The sequence below is a fragment of the Erithacus rubecula genome (genome assembly GCF_903797595.1).
Source record: "Erithacus rubecula genome assembly, chromosome: 2".
NCBI lineage: Eukaryota > Metazoa > Chordata > Aves > Passeriformes > Muscicapidae > Erithacus > Erithacus rubecula.
This window is the reverse complement of record NC_136685.1, coordinates 87925474-87942765: the sequence shown is the minus strand read 5'-3', so window position 1 is coordinate 87942765 and position 17292 is coordinate 87925474. Positions and strand designations below refer to the sequence as shown.

Below are 17292 nucleotides of genomic sequence, written 5' to 3'. Positions count from 1 at the left end.
TCCCGCCGCCGAGAGCGCTCCTGCCGGGAGTTCGTGCGCGGCCTGGAGCGCTGCGCGTTTCTCAGCCCGCGGCGAGGGGCCGAGCGGGGCAGGGGCCGCCGCTGAGCGGGGCAGGGGCCGCGGAAGGAGCGCACGGGCCGGGCGCTGCCGGGCCCGCAGCCGGCGCGGCGCAGGCTCCAGACGATGGCGCTGCAGCCCCGGCGGTGCGGCGCCAGGGCGGCCGGCGGGGGTCGCTGCGGGGCGGGCCGGCGGCGGCGCGGGGCTGCGGTGCGCGGGAGGCGGCGGCGGCGGTGCCGCACAGCCGCGGGTGCCGGTCCCGGCGGAGGATGAGGCGCGCGGGGCGGGCGGGCGGCGGCGCGGCAGAGCGCGGGTCGGCGCGGCCCTGAGCGGAGCGGCCGCGCCGCGCTGCGCGCCCGCAGAGCGACTATGGCCGGGGGAAGGCGAGGGCTGGTGGCGCCGCAGAACACGTTCCTGGAGAACATCGTGCGAAGGTCTAACGGTAAGGGGGCACCGCGGGCCGGCGCTCGCCCGCCGCACGGAGCCCGCCGCGTCCTCGTCGGGGATGCGCCGGGCGGGGGGCGCCGAGCCCCGGCCGCTCCGGGCGGCTCCGCCGGAGAAGCGCATCCCGGAGCCGGCTGCGGCTCCAAGCGGTGCCGAGAGCCCCCGGGCGGGCGGCGGGCTCGGGCTGCAGGTGCGGCGGAGCCCAGCAGCCGCACGGTGCCCGCCGCCGGCCGGGTCCGCGCCCCGGGCCAGCGGGGCTCGGGGCGGCGGAGAGCGGCGGGGGCGGCGCGGCCGCGGGAGCTGCGGGCATTCAAGATGCTCCTGGTGCGGGGGCATCGGCCAGGGCTGCCCGCCCGGCTCCAAGGGAAGGTTTGCCTCAAGTGAGGAGAGTTTGCCATTTTGAGGGCTGAGGGCACGTATTTATTTTTTTTTTTCCTAGTGCACTGTAACCAGGTCTGTCTCTTGGAAAACTGTGGAGTGGAAAATGCCTCGAATTTCACAATTGCATGCAAATATGTATTAATGCTATCCAGATTCTTTCACTTAGTGACTTACCAAGAGCTGCTCCCTCTCTAAGCCGGCGACCGTGCAAGCGTTCATGGATTTGTTTAACCTAGGCTTGTACATTTCTTTCAAAGCCCCGAGCCTAAGTTGTGCCATTTTTAATGCTTCTGCCGACTTCAATGGGGTTACTTCAGGGATTAAGAACTTGTAGTATGGTTGAGAATATGCAGGATCAAGCTCTTTTTGAAGAGGAGTTAATTAATTAAAAACATAGTCAGTTTGTTCTGATAAGGCAAAGACAATTAACCCTCTTGATAAGAAGCTAATCAAATGATCCCAAGAATGATTTTCAAGTTTTTTAATTAGGCAATATTATTGGAGAATCAGCCTTTGATAAAACCATATTTTCACGTAAAATGATTCTCTTTTTATAGGTTGTTTCTCACTGCAACTTTCTTGTAGAAGGGAGGAGGCTGGAGGCTGCATTCCTGAAAAAATTACTCTCCAGTCTTACAGTGAACCGTGCCCTTTTTTTATGTCTTTTAAAATGAATGTTACGTGTCATCACATTCAGGCTGCTTCTCTAATCTTCCAACAGCAGTTATTGAAGGTTTTTTCTCAAAACTGTCTCAACTTTGTAGATTATTTTCTTCATTAAAAACCAATTTCCTCTTTTGGCTTTCAGTGCCAAAGCCTCGATGCAATAAATCAATTGAGGCTTGGAGATGGGGGAATCATGCAGCAGAAGCTGTGCTCTGTTTCTTCCTCTCTTTCCCCATTATTAAGAAGGTGTCAAAGGAGAGCATGATGCTAGACAGCACAGGTAGAATGTCAGCACTCCATTTCTAAATACTCAGCAAGTCCTGAGGACTGGAATCAATACAAGTTTTTAGATTAAGCTTGGTAGCAAATGATGCACAGTTCAGACTACTAGGATAAGCTTAGGGAAGTGACTCAGGTTTAGAAGCCTGTTTCTTCTGTGATGTGCCTTCAAGTTTTTGCTGGACCCAATCCAGCTTTGCTGTAAATGTGGTGCTGTCACATACCAATGTTGGATGAATCAGTTTCTCTAACCTTCATCTGTTTGAGGGGACAGGGACAGACTCCTCTCTCGAGCTGAGGCAGGGCTGTGCTGACCAGCACGAGGGCAGTATGGAAACATGCCAACTCCTTGTTGCCTGTCTCATCTTGTCCTGCCTCCTTGGCCATTGAGATGATTTGGGATGCCCACAAGATGAGTGCTTAAATGGGCTCATAAAGCTTGAGGTTTGGCTCCCTTTTCTTGGCTTTGTTCAATTGGGTAGTAATGTGACCCACAATGAAACTATCTGTGCCATTTGGGATTTGCCAAATAAACCTTGGGCTTGTTGTCAAACTTGTATTTGCTGGCACATGCATGCAAGTTGAGTAGTGCCAACAGATATTGAGTTGATACAGATATAGGAATGTTCCTAATTTGGGGAGGATTCCCTTTAAAAAGAGAGGAATTTTATCATTGAGCAGAAATAATGTGCTAAGTGCTTCATGTGAAGGAAGTTGTACATCATATGTGTATCATCAGCCATGGCTGGACTGAGGAAAGTGTGTTTTGGGGCAGGGGTATTAACTCAGTGGAAGGACCTGTATGGGGATAACAAAGGAATGGGCATGCAGCCCCTTTTGTAACCATTGCTCTAAGGACAGCACTAATCACCATTATTTTACCAGTAGTTTTAACAAGGAATTCTTTATCTGCCTTTCATGTCAGATGTGGGACTGGTGAGCACAATCTATAGCTAAAGGTAGTAGCAGTATAAGTAGACATGCAAGTTCATGGTTTTTTTCCATTAGGTTTAAAATTTGGCTCATGTTCATAGCACACCTTCTGCAGCAAGACTCGCCTCTGTCTCCTTTGGTCTGAATCGTCTGCTTCAGAGTTATTAGGAAGGAGAGCTTCTTCACAGGCTGCAGATCAACTGAGACAGGTTCTCATGCACTAAATGCCAGCTAAAAGAGCTGTGCTAGGGTTAGAGTTGCAAAGCATTTCCTTCCCACACACTGGAGTAAAGAGAGGATGGGATGGCCTTAGGATAGCACACACAGGAAAGAACATGTAATGTGTCATCTTCCTAGACCTGTGGACCTCGTCTCGTCCTCTGATTTTTTTTTTTTTTCTCTCACACAAAGACTTTCTAGATGAAGTGTAAGCTTAAGGTTTGTCCTTTGAAATTAGGGACAGCATAATTCTGATCATCTTGTATTTAATGTTTAAAATCTGTTTCTATGCTAGCCATGCAGTGATAGAAAAATAAATGTTGCATGCAGTGGTTGGTTCACAAAAAATTCTTTGAAGCATTGAAATATTTAAAGACCAGAACACCCAGTGGGACAGAAAATGAGCCCATGTTGCAACACAGTGAAGTATATAAAGAATCACTAGCTCCTGATGGTTACTGCTAATGTGATATTAATGTTTTTCTTGGTAATGTAATACATCCACAGTATACAAGCACTGTAATAATAACTGTAATAATAACAGTTATAAACCTGGATTGTGGCCAGGGCACCCAATTCAACTGGTGCAGTTTATTGTAGAGGATAGTGGTTATTTATGATATTTAAATGCTTTATCAATATCTGGAGACAAAAATAGTTTTCAATTTATGTAAATGCCAGCTGAATTCTTCAGTGCTTCCTTGGTCAAAATTCTCACTGAGGTGTGTGATGATTGTGCATGTATAAGGATGGCAAAATGTTTGTTAAAAAAATAAAAATCCTGTGTTTAAATGGCTTTGGAATTTTAATGGAAGTCACAGGTACTTTTCTGATTTATGGACGAAATAAAGAGGTTGGAATAAAGGTAAGTTATAAGGCATAAGGCTTGTGTGAATTTAATTTTCCTTTGACAAAATCCCCTGGGACCACACTAAGGAGACATCAGTTATGGAAGCAAACCTGCATCTTTTGATGGAGAATGCAGAGAGTTCCCTGTAGAGGGAAAGAAAAAGTACCTTCAGACATAGATCTTGAGTATTACAGACATTTGGATGATTTATGGCATTGCTTTCATCACACACTATAAAGTCCCAGTACAATAAACATTTTGCATCCTGGGCATGCTAACCTTACACCATCATCTGAGACCTAGGAGAGAAATTAACTTTATTGTAAACACTTCTGAAACTGAAAAGACTGGTTTTGTGTTCAGCCAGAGAGAAATGCAAAGGAAACTTAATGGAGAATGAGGAATGAAAACAGCAGACCTTCAGAAACTGCAAGAGGACAGCTTGTAGGTTCTGTGTTAAGGACATTTTCCTGAAGTTAATGAAACAAAGGGTTTTATTGCTTCCTGATCTTCCTTCTTTCCCACATTAACAACTGTGGAGACACATATATTTTCATCCATGCTTTTCATACAGTTGGTCAGTACACTGAAATACTATTTGCTATTGACAATCTTTTTTTTTCTCAGTATGACTGGAATTGAATGTAAAATGTCTTTTTTTTTTTTTTTTTTTTGTGCTGGCTGTTACTAGGCCAGAAGTCTGATTTGAATGTGTGCATTTATGCATTTAGAAATTTATGACCTGATTTTGTTAAAATTACTTTTATAGATAGTAAGGAAAAAATGTACAGCACGGAGATGACAGGTAATGTGCTTTAAAATTAATGTTCTGAAAGCTCAAGAAGTTCTCCTGTGATAATTCAATGTATCAATCCAGTTCTACATTAAATCCTAGAACAAGACTGTAAAACAAATCTTAATGAAACCCATTTGGAGAATTGGTTAATGCATTTTTGTAACTCATAGATAAAAGTGAGCGGGGAGTTAGGTCTTGTCTCAAATCCTTTTAAGGGTATTATCAGTGAATCAAATGGCTGCTTTAAACTAAAGAAAGACTCATAATTGATGCAACCAAAGGATGCCTTTTTCTGGATTAATGTTCAGATCATATGGGATGGGAAAAACAAACCCCCTGACCAGCTGAATGATGACGTCTCCCTGCTGAACAGCGTTTTTGTCATTTAATAAGAGCAGTGCAATGTCTGACTCTTACCAACTGATGAACTTTCCCATTTCTGAAAATCATCTCATTATCTCACTGTAATGTCATGTGTGTGTAGATGTTGTGGGATTTGCGTTTTAGTGGTTTGTTTTTTTGTTTTTTTTTTTGTGGGGGTGGTGGGTTGTGTTGGATATTTTCTACAGTTTCTCAGTATGGGCAGTACTTCAAGGATAGGTGACAAACCATGCTACCCATAGAATACATATGACACCTTTGGCACAATTTTGGTGCCATTTCAGCTGTTCTTGTTCTGTTATTCTACAGTAATTTGTTTTATTTTTAAAAAGCATAGATAATTGTGAAGATTTTATAGCTACAAGAGTTAGAACAATGCTTAATTTTCAATTTAAACTTTTGTCATGCTGGATGCCTGCTGTGAAATATTTTCTGTAATAATGCAAAGTAAGAATGTTGAGATGGAAAAGGTAGTTTTTGTCTATTCTACTGGCTGCAATTAGGATTCATTTTCTGTAATGATTTAAAGTGACTCACTTGAGGTTGTTGCTTTAGTTAGAATCTCTCTTGTTATTTGTGGAAAGAATGATGATATAAATTTTTTAATAATTCTTTTTGACTTGCACTTTGCTCTGGTGTACACATGACAGTGTAAGCCATGTTTGAATAAACATGAAATGTCTGTATTTAGGAAATTGTGTTCATGCTGTAGCAACCAAGGAACTTTTGAATCCATTTTGTTTTGGAAATTAAATAGATAGTTTTATAAAGCTTTTATATAACACCCCAAATGAACCTATCTATAGGGGTTTATGTTTTTTATATTGCAGTGAGCTTAAAGTTTTTGACCTCAATATTAAGAATGGATAATTTTGAGGCCACTGTATCATTATTCTATAGAGAGATCAAGTTGTTCAATGAGATATTTAAACACTGAAGCACTTCCACTGTAGGAATGAATATGAAGAGATACTGAGTTAATAGGAGTATTCATGTAACACCACTGACTTCCACAGGAGGATGTGGGTGGAAGAGCAGAATTATTCCTTAATTTTTTTTATTCTACCATATGAATAGTCTTTCTGTCGTTTGAGCAGGTCTGTGCTTGCTTTGACTACAGCTACACCACTTCTGTTAGGATGAAAATGTGCTTGGTCCCTGAAGTGCAAGTCTCAAATCCCATGTGTGCAAAGAAAGGATTGAAATTCAGTGTGACTTATTTGTACTGACTCAGGGCCATATTTTGATCTCAGAAGTTACACTTGAACAATGTAACTAATCAGTGTGACTAAATGCTTCTGGTTTACTTTCTTTTTCAAAGCTAAGACTAAACATGAACGAAAATTCATACATACCTATCCTTTGTTAGCAATTTTGACAGGCTTCTTATTCAATGTTTGGTTTCTATGACTCTGGGAAGAAATTAGACAGAAATTAAGTGATCTCTTTCCTCCCCAGTATCCAAATAATGCTGTTTGTTATGCAAAGTCACAAGTTTGTAAATATCATGTGTCCCTTGTCCTTAAGCTGTATGATACAATCTTTACTGCTATGACAGTGGCACAGGATTTTCTTCCTGGTGCACATTTCTTACGCTGGCTGTGACACAGCATCTCTGCTCTTCTGTGCCCAGCTCAAGCTGCAGTAGCTGTATCCTCCCCCTGTTCCATGGTAGGGTAAGAGACACATCTGATGTGCAGTTCTTTTAGTTCTGCTGTGGAAGTACTTTGTGCGTGGTAATGCTAAAGAACTAGGTTTGCTTCCCTGAAGATCCATGGGAGCAGTTTGAGACAGGATAAAAAAAGATCTGTGGGTCTCAATAACCAGGGCTGTCATCACCCAGCATGAGGGAGGCTGTGGTCTGCAATGAGAAGGGCCCCTCTCCCTCTCCCTCTCCCTCTCCCTCCCTCTCCCTCTCCCTCTCCCTCTCCCTCTCCCTCTCCCTCTCCCTCTCCCTCTCCCTCTCCTCTCCCTCTCCCTCTCCCTCTCCCTCTCCCTCTCCCTCTCCCTCTCCCTCTCCCTCTCCCTCTCCCTCTCCCTCTCCCTCTCCCTCTCCCTCCTCTCGTGTCTGACAGTGCTATGGGAATATTTTTGGCTGTTGGTCTCTGACCTCCTGCCAGTGTGTTCCAGAAGAGGACCTGTGCCTCACTGGTGGGACAGGGAAGGTAGAACTGGTGTGATGGCCTCTAGAAAGAGGTGAGGGTGTCAGCTTGGCAAGATCCATGTTACAGGAAAGGCTGGGATACAGTAGGAGTGAATCTGCAGCTTTGCAGAGCAATGAATGGGAAAACATTTCGGTAACTTGCTCCATGCTCATGCAGGGAGGTGACTACTCCTCAGTCAGCTAGTCCTGGCCAGATAAATGTCTGTGAGTGCAGCTTATCTACAGGAATTTTAGAAGCTGATGGAGAGTTTTGGTTAAACAAAGTACTAAATGTAACAGTAGGATTCAGTAGATAGAGTGGTTTTGGTAAGATGGGTGCTCTGTTCACTTGTTATTGTTACTGTTAAAAGGACCGAGGTTATTTAGAAAGACATCTTCTGATTCTTCTGATGGAAGAAAGTACTGGTTTCAGTGACTGAGTGAAACCCATTCTTGCATTTTGGAAGGAGTTAAAATGTTTTTCTTGTTGCTTTTAAGTGGCCATGTCTACTTTAAAGTGATAATCCAAATGGGATCTGACATGAGAGTGTGTAGATGCTGACGTGGGTATACTGCAGTGAGCAGAGCTAACCTGGGGAAAATGCAGGCTAGAAAATATGAAGTGATGTGCTTTACAAAGTAATCCATGCTGCAGAAGCCTGCCCTACTCATGCAGGTAATTGTGCTGCCTTTGTGGTGCTACAGCTCTTACTTGTGTTTCTGCAGCATGTTTCTGCACTCTGCATATTTCCTTGCCTCCCAATGCTCTTGTTCAGACTGTGCCAAGTGCAAAACAAGCCAAAAGTCCAGGTCTTCTTTATGAACCTGCCCTGTCCAGTTCTAGCTCAGGTTTTCTTGGAGCTCATAAGAAGGGCCAGGCAATACTGCTAACACAGTTGCCATTGTGATAAAAACTTTTAAGTAGGGGAGTTCATTGAGTCCTTTCAAAGAGGTGCTTCAAGTTGCTAAATAGTTTTGATACTGCTGCTATTACATGTCCATTGCATCCCTGTCTTTGAAGAGAATTTAGCAGTGGATTTCTTCATGGTCTTCCTCTGGCCAGCTCCTTTCCTGGCCTTGCTGACCCACTTGTGAGTCCCCAAGGGTCTCTGCTCTGTGATACTCAGAGTTCACTAGAGCATCCCTTCATGCTTGTTGTGTAACAAAGCCACAGCTGTTTCCTGGCCTCTGGGACCCTGTGTCCCTGCAGATGGAATGGCAGTGTTTGCCTCACTGCATGTTATTCAGTATTTTCTTATGTTAGGAAAAAATTTTAACAGATTATGAGCTGTCCCCAAGCAGCACATTGTCAGGGATGTCAGTGCAATTGAATGTAAATGATAGCAAGGAGGACAGCCCTTCTACCTCTGGGTTGTCCATCAGAACAAGCTATGCAGTGAAGTTGTAAGTGGGAGTCCTTATTTTATGCTGTGTCTTGCCAGTGTTCACACAGGCACTGCTGTCAGAGACACTTCTGAAGAAATGAGGTGTGTTTGTCAGCTGCCTAAAGCCCAGATCAAAGAAAGGCCAAGATGCATGAAGTTGGAATGAGCTAGAATGGAGAGACACTTATGAAACAATGGGATTATCAAAATCTCTGACTTGTTCTCTGTTTGACAGTTGTACAAAATTTTTCCTTTAAAACTTTATGGGTACATAAACATCTCTCAGCTTGCTTCTAACTCACAACTAAACCCAGCCTGAACTTTCATGAAACATTGTACCTTTCCATGCTAGAGAGGCTCACCCAGTGTTGAATAATAGGGGTGCATAAAATACAACAGCCAAGTCATACTGACTTGCAAATCACATGGTGAGGATGTTGACATCTATTCGTTGTGGTAGTTTGATGGTTAGAAAAGTCATTCAAGAGCTGAAATAATGGTTGAGTTTTTTGAAGGTAGCCTACATCTTCTAGGAGAGTGTCCAAACTGCTGTTGGGGGAGAGAAATGTGTGCATGTTCTCTATGCATCCTTTGGAAACTGCCAGTCCAAAAAAATTGGGTTTTGCTGGGCCAAAGCATAAGTGGGAACTTAATTCTTCAGTTCCTGCAATAATGGCAAAAAATCAAGTATAATCTATGATAACTGGGCTCATGTTTAAATATTAGGTATTGTAACAAACATAAGAAAGGGGGAAAAACCAACCTTAAAATATCCACCTTATTATTTTCTGTGGTTTAAATTGGTCAGATTTCTCTTTGCTGTGCTAAAGTTTTTCAGTTCTCTTCTCCAACACTGCTCCCAAAGGTTCCATCTCCCAAGTCTTTGAGAGCTGGGCATCTAGGGACTAAGCTATTGCTATCTCACCTTCTGGAGATTAAATTCCCTTATGGATTTAGGACTTTGTTTTCACCTATAAATAGGAGACAAGCATTGTTGTAACTCACAGAAGCCTTGCAAGGCTAGATAAAAGTAGGATTATCACAGTGATGGTTATCAGAAATGTGTCCTATATAGCCTTCAGTGAAAAAACCCCAAGAGATTGTTTATCTGAAGGCAATAAGGTTTAAGCATGAAAAGCAGGCAAATGCTTAACAGGAACTCTGTAGGAAGTGGAGAGAAGGGGAAGTTATCTTTTAAGAAGGGAAGGCAGTGAGAAGCAATTCTTAAGTAATTCTTGTATGAAATAACACCATTCAGATCAGGGCAGGACCTGGCCCAACACTTGTATTTTCTTTTGTTAAAATACTTTTTTGTACTTGCTGATGAAATTTAAAAATATTCTAACACAGTCTAAGGTAGTGTTTATGATAGACACTCAAAAGCACTTCCTTTAGCAGTGAGAAATTACTTGGTTTACTTAGTAGGAATGGGTAAAAGAGGTGTATTGTTTTGGGGAGAAAGTGCTTCAGCTAAGCAAAGCCCATTGTATTCAAAAGAGGCTGTGAGAAACAAAGAAGCTGAAATATCCTGAAGTTACGTTACTGGTGTATTTCTCTCTAAAGAGTGTATAAAAATACACTTAATCATGCTTGTGGAATTGGGCAGTGGGTTTAGCTAGCTACAGTACTGCTTCGTTTAAACCCACTTGAAGTTTGGGTTGAAAGATTTTGAAAGGGGCAATTGAAACAAACTAAATTCTCTGTAATTAATAGGTAAAATGTCATTTGGTTAGAGGAAGCACTAGTGAGATCTGTGGATGTGTGAGCAGCTGGGAGTGGATACTGAAAGGTAGACAGTGTGGTGCACTCCTGTAAGGGCTCTCCTTGAAAATGAGTGTCTCTTGATCTTCTGACTGCCCAGCCAGAGGATCTTTGCAGCTGTGACAGGAGCCACCACCTCCTGCTGCCTGCCAGTGCCCAGGGAGCAGCACTGCTTGGCACAGGTGTAGGTTTGAGTTGGCACTCATAAAAAATGTAGCACTCACAGCTCCAGCAAAAATGGAGGTGTGAATCCTGCTTTTCATACTGACTGAAACTCCTTCTGGCTTCTATTGCAAACAAGTTCTTTCTACTGGTGTAATTTCTAGCCCTAGTTCTTGGTGTCCTGCTTGGAATGCTGTGCTGTACACAAGTATTTGAGTTTGTGTGGCCAGCAGTGAAGGCAGTATTGAGAGGAGCCCCTGTGTCTGCACTCAGGGATGAGAAATATTGCTCATGTGTTGGTTTGGCCACTTGTTAGAGGCTTTGCATTCAAACTGAGTGTCGTGGTGGATCAGGGGCACAGAGGGAAACACTTGGGTGGATCTGTCCTCAGCCAAGAGGTGAACTTTACCTGCTTAACCATCATATGTTTTATTTATGCTCTGAGTAATTAACACTTTAAAAAAAATAGTTAAAATTGAAACCAGGAATAATGCTGTTGACTGCAGTGGGAGTGATACCTGAGAAAACTGTGTGGGGTCTGAAGCAATTGGGATTGAGTTCTGAAATGAGTATTTCCTCTAATGTAACCATACCTTTGACTAATGTCTATCTGATGTGTTTTTCAAACAGATACTAATTTTGTCTTGGGTAATGCCCAGATCGTGGATTGGCCCATTGTCTACAGCAATGATGGATTTTGCAAATTATCAGGATATCACAGAGCAGAAGTTATGCAAAAAAGCAGCACCTGCAGGTATTTGAGAACAGATTTATTTTCTGTTAAATAGCTTGTAGTGTTGTGCCTGTTGCTTGAGGAGAAAAGTAATCTGTTTATTCCAGTTTTGTCTTTTATCTCCTGGGGCTACATCTGTCAAATATGCTTTCCAGGTGAAACAAAATCAAGGAAGAGCCATTTCCAAATGGGTCCTTTTTTACAAGGTAAAAAAACGGCTTTGTGTCTTTGTCTGGTACCTGACTTGAATTTCTCTGTTTATTTGCAGTTTTATGTATGGAGAGCTGACAGACAAAGATACAATTGACAAGGTCCGGCAAACCTTTGAGAACTATGAGATGAACTCCTTTGAAATCCTGATGTACAAGAAGAACAGTAAGTAGTGGATTGGTTTGTTCATTCCTGTAGGTGCATAAAGTTGTTCTTAATAGTAGTGTAAACTGCAATTCTGTCACCCTGGAGGGCAGTGCTTCATCTAGGGCTAAATAAGCCCCAGTTCTGCCACTTGGCCTAAAAGGGAGAAATGAGAACATTAGAGATGAAAGTCACTCAGGGAGGCAGAGGAAGCTTTCTGATATGTTCTGACATTTAGAGTAATTTGTGTGTGATGCTTGAAGACAGCACTGAAGATTCCATCAACAATGGTAGTACACAAGCTAAGTTTAGGCAAGTTTCCACTACAGAGAACATATTTTCTCAGTTTTTGAAAACTTGATATAGCAAAGCCAGTATATAGTAGTTTTGGAATAAAAAGAGCCCATCTTGTGTTTTAGAAACTCATCTACTACTGATGTTTTCAGATGAAACATCTTTTGTTTCGGACAAAAAAACCTTAATTGGCATGTGATTTTTTTCCTAGGAAATTCAGTCTGTCTGTAACTGCACATTTCAGCAGATGAACTACTTGCCCCAAACTTGGTGTCTCACCTAGTGTGGACTATGTCATGCACAGTTATTTTCATCTACTTTATGTCACCTAAAGTGTAAATACACTGAGGTCTTCAACCTGGCCAGATGTTAAGCTGAAAAAATTGCATTCTGTAACTTATTTTGCTCTTAACAATTTTGCCTTCTGATAATGAAGCTGGAACTGCCTGTATGCACAGTATGTATGGCCTTGCTTTGTTCTGCTTTCCTCCTAGGACTACCTGCCTCCAATGTTTACCTATTTTCTAAAAGCTGATTTCTGTTCCTAGCTCAGTTTGTGGCCATGGGGACCATATGCAGCTCACATCTATGCATCCAAAGCCAAATAAATAAGCTGCAGTCCTGGGATCTGGGAGAGTCTGGAATTCTCTCTTAGTTATCAGTGATTTGGCACCAAGAGACTATGCAGCTACTCTTCTGTCATGCTGCAGCATATGGCCTGTAGCAGAGCCTGGGGCCTCTCTGCCTTTAATGCAGATTTAAAGCAAGGTAACCATGGAGGGAGGGATATTTCCTGCCCTGCAGTGCACTCCTCCGTGGAGAGGTGACCCAGAACAAAGTGCAGCTGTGCAGTAGCTGTGCTGTGTGACATGTGGAAGGACAGAGCTGCCATGGCTCTGCTCCCTACAGAAGGTCACAGGCATGGGAAAAAGGAAAGCACAGAGCTGGCTGTCAGGTTTAACAAACCCCAGGGTGCCTAATGTTTGTTAGATTTGCAGCTTGAGAGATACATTAACTACTGTTACAGAGACTGGCTAGAGAGTTTTAACTGAAAAAATATCAAAAAGAGGACATCCTGGAACTTTTTCTTAATATAAGCCAAGTCACAGAAAAACACTGTTCTATTTACCAATCACTTACTACCCAGACTGCTCAGTGGCCTTGCCTTTGTGGTCACCTTACCTCTGCCTGGAACTGTGGCAATGAACATGATTGGTTCTAACCTGCTCTCAGTTTGGAAGCTTGGGAAAAGACCTTGAATTTTGTTTGACATTCTTCTGTTTGGTCTCTCTGTTCATTCTTCATTCTATTTTCCATTTTCAAATTAGCCAGTGAAATTGGGAAATAGATTTTTCTTGTTATTTACCTGTCTGCACCCTCCTTATAAACTAATAGTCACAATAAATAGCAAGTTTTTGTCCCATTTTTGAGTTGTTGGATAATTGGTATGGTTTCCACATCTTGCACATTAATGTTATTCTGGCTGTTTTAACAGTACAGTCTCTATCCTTTTGGAGGAACAAAGGAAAACAAAATAGAAGTTTTGAGTTAATAATGATGTCTGTAGTGCAAGCCAATCTTGTACTTTTGGGAGCATCCATTTTTGTCTTTCTCTGAGTAACAATTATTCCCTGGTCTTACATGTCAAAGCAGACTGAGACTGATGCTACTAGAGAATGATGCTACTGAGAATGATGCTACTAGAAGTGATAGGCTATTTTTTTTCATATGGCACTCTCCATGGTAGTGACCCAGTGCTAGTATTTACTTGGTTGTCTGATAAGAATACCCCATCCAGCTGGTGATAGGTACAGTATATCCACAAACTTCATTGCAGTTCACAGTATTAACTCTAGAAACAGCATAAAATTTCCTACCTTCATCATGTTTGCATTTATGGATGCTGCCTCTACCCTTGATAACTGGCTCTTGATAACTTAGCAGATATGTAAAAATCATTGTTATTCTCTGGAATAATTGTTTTCCAAAAATACAGAGCTTCTTCAGGATAATTGGAAGCAATTAGAACAAACAGGTGCATAGCCACCAGATTTTTGTCATTGTTGCTTTGATGCCATCCGGTTGCATTCAGTGGGGATTCACTGTCATACCTGGAAGGAGACAAAGTAAAAGCTTTCTTTAATCAAGACTGCAAGATGACAACAGACAGACTGACAGTAATTTCGCATGAGAGCTTCAGTTCCATTGTTTAATTAAATGTGAGCACCCAGTGACGCTGGAAGTGTTGTTTATTTTTATATGGGAAAATTAAAACATTATTAAATCTGAAGTCAGTGGAGGTAAATGAACTTAAACCAAGGAAAGGTACAGATAATGTATTAGAAAATGTTTTCTACCTAGCCTTAGTCATCTTACCTTGCCTGAATCGATGTGTTTTAAACATCTAACTTCTTATGAGACTTCGACAGACATTTGTTAAGTTTTTAAAATTCATGGTCAGCCTCATGAGTTAAAAATGGCTGAGTAAATTAAACTAGGATTTTCTTTGTCTTGTTTGCCTGACATACAAGTGTTGCCAAAGCAGGCTTGTTCTCTATGCACTTGCTTTCATTATTGATTAAGTGAGTTTTTGTAAGAATACAAAATTCACTTGCTTCTATCTGCCCCTGAAGAGGTGATGTTCAATTGAAATCTAGCCCCCTTTTCTATGCAGCACTTGACCTACTTCAGTGGAAGAGTATTTGAAGTGGGGTGAACTCGTCAAAGGTGAAGTGCATCAAGAGTTAGAAAGAGTCTTCAAGTGTCCCCTGTCTGAGCAGAGGCATTCCCATTGCTTATGGTCTGCAGCTGTGCTGCAGAGAGAGTGTTAAGACACCTTTTTTTTTTTTTGTCTCAGAAGTTCTCTACAGATAGGACCAGCAGAATGCTTGCCAGAATGCTGGGTTGGCTATGGGTGACTATTTTGCACACTGCAAAGCAGTTTGGTAAACCAGTAACTCTTTGCTGAGTGGACATATTATGGTGAGAGTCCTAAAGGCTGGGATGCACTTCCAATTTGTGCTGGGGTTCACTTCCCTGTTTTCTGGGTGCTTGGACATTTAACACATTTAATAGCATGAATATCTGTGTGTCTGTGGTCTTTTTATTTGATCCTTTGTTTTTTTAAAATTTTCATTTTAACATGTGCACAATCTTCTTCCCTCCTTCCTTCTCCCTTCTTCCCCCAGTGTATTAGAAAGCCTTCAGATCTCAAAAAATGACAAATCAGCTTAAAATAGTGATTTGGTTGATTCTATTTGCATTTATCTTCAGGACCAGTGCTTTCTATAGAGGTTCAAAAGCAAACAGCCCATCCTAATTTATAGGCAGCAAAACTCACTTCAGGGTGGTAGTCCTGTGATTGCCCTCCACTAAAGAGTTTCTCTTAACTCTTACTGGTTCAAAGCATCTAAACCCATTTATATTTGTGTGTGCTGTGTCTGTAGTGTCTCCAGATGGAAACCTTTGCTTACCCATATTGTTGTATAGGAACAGAAGCAGGAAAGAATGAGGGTGTTGGAGTTGACTCCTCCTTGTGTATCCTCCTCAACCTCTCACTGAAGTGTAGCTCCATTATTTGTCAAGCAGTATGCACACCTGCATCTCCTGTGAAATCCATCTGTGTGAGTTGAGTTACCTTCAGCAAGGTCAAATTAAATATTTTGGACTCATAAAACTGGTAATTCCCATTGATCTTGTCAACTTCAAATGTGTTGGCAAGCAAGACCTGCAGTCCTCTCCACAAATATGTACAGAATTCCCAGTAATCCTTAGGTATTTTTCCTGGGGTAAATGGAAAGAAGATCTCAAAACTTTACAGTGTCTTCCTTATACTCAGGTTCTGTTATTCAGAGAACTCAGAATCAGGTGAACTGTGCCAACACTACTGCAGTACAAGAGTGTGTGCTGAACTTTGTTTTCAGTGTCATAGGATAACCCTTGTGAACAGCAATTTCACCTTTGGGGACTAAAATTGATTTTTTTTAAACTTAGCATGCAAAGATGTGACCTTTAGAAGCATTAGGTGCCACAGCATCCCACACCAGATAGAGAAGACACGAAGGCAGCAGCTTTAAAAGTGCTGGGAATGTATTTAAAGGTTCACTCTTGTTGGCACAGAGAGGTGAGGTACACACTGAGTTGGTCTGTTCTCCTTTATTACACACTCTTTTCTCAAAGCTGGAGTCTGTAGGAAAACTTTTGTTCTTTGTCTTGCATGGTCAAATCTCATGGGCTTCTCTGAACACCTGGTAAATATCTGTGTAGGCATAATGGCTTGCCAAACTCTCTCTGATCACACCTCATCAGCTGGTTTGCTAGTTTGACATTGTAAAATTGTTCAGCCTGAGTGGGATATAGAGAAACAATCTCATACTGAGTACCTGGGTATTAGTGAAACCCTAAAAGGAGTGGCTGTAATGGTCAGCCACACTGTTTATATACCTTAACTCCTGCTGTCTGCATTGCTGCATGCATGAATTGGAGAAAAGGCACATGTTTCTATTTCTATACTGCTCAGACTGAGACATTATCAAGTAATGCAGAGGTTGTGCTGGGAAGAAGCTGGAATAGACCTTTAAGATATCTTTCACTTTGATGATGCAAGAATTCCTGAAAGACTTCAACCAAAGTTAAATAGCATGTGAAATGCTGGTGCTCCTGCCCAGCAAGAGGCTGAACATATTGATGAAAGACACAGGACTGGAAAAAAGGATAAGGAAGAGATAGTACTATTTGTCTTTCAGATGAGAAATTGAAAGGTGTTCAGAGTGTGTTAGGCTGGAGAATATTTAGAGCTTGAATCACAGCCCTTAAAATAGTCTTTGCTTTAAGGCACCACCATAAGGACTGTGCTTGGGCCATAAAAGCCTATCAAGAGCTGCACCTGTTAATTCTGGATTGGCTAAGTAACTTGGGTACCATGAGTCAGGCTGGTCCTGTGTGTCCTGTCAGACATTCATAGTAGATTTTAATTTCACTGTTGTCGCCACTGCTTGCCCTGCAGCTTTGAAGGGGCATTCCCTTTTCTAACATGATTGGTGCTATTCCATTAGACAAATGCTGCATTCTTTCACTGCTGATTCCAAATCTAACAGAAGCCAATGTAGCTCATGAGTGTTTACTTTTTTGTTTGTGCACTGGTATTGTCCCTGAACTTTACCAGGGAGAGAGGTTGCCAGGACTAAAAACAAAATGTAAATGGAAGTAGATGTATTGTTGGAAACACTGGTAAACACTTTCTGTGTGGCTGTGCATCAGTGCAGACTGGGAAGTTACTCTTTTTTTGCCGTGAGAACTCCGGAACATGCTGCAGTTTCCCTGCCTGAATAACCCACAGGCTGAATCTGAAAATCACATTTTTTGTGATTAAATCTTTTTGTGCCTCTTGCTAGTTGTGGTTGTCTGGCTGAGCAGGGATATTGGATTTGACACCAAGAGCATGAGGGCTGCCTG

General features: G+C 42.3%; 1 protein-coding gene across 1 annotated transcript in view; it reads left to right on the top strand.

Annotated features, from left to right (window-relative positions):
- The first annotated feature begins 278 nt into the window (after nucleotides 1-278).
- Nucleotides 279-17292, top strand: part of KCNH1 (potassium voltage-gated channel subfamily H member 1) — a 169175-nt gene continuing 152161 nt past the window's right edge. The window contains exons 1-3 of the mRNA XM_079332858.1: nucleotides 279-499; nucleotides 11088-11211; nucleotides 11459-11565. Of these exons, the coding sequence (XP_079188984.1) occupies nucleotides 427-499; nucleotides 11088-11211; nucleotides 11459-11565 (304 nt within the window). The 5' untranslated portion in view covers nucleotides 279-426. The remainder of the gene's footprint in view (nucleotides 500-11087; nucleotides 11212-11458; nucleotides 11566-17292) is intronic.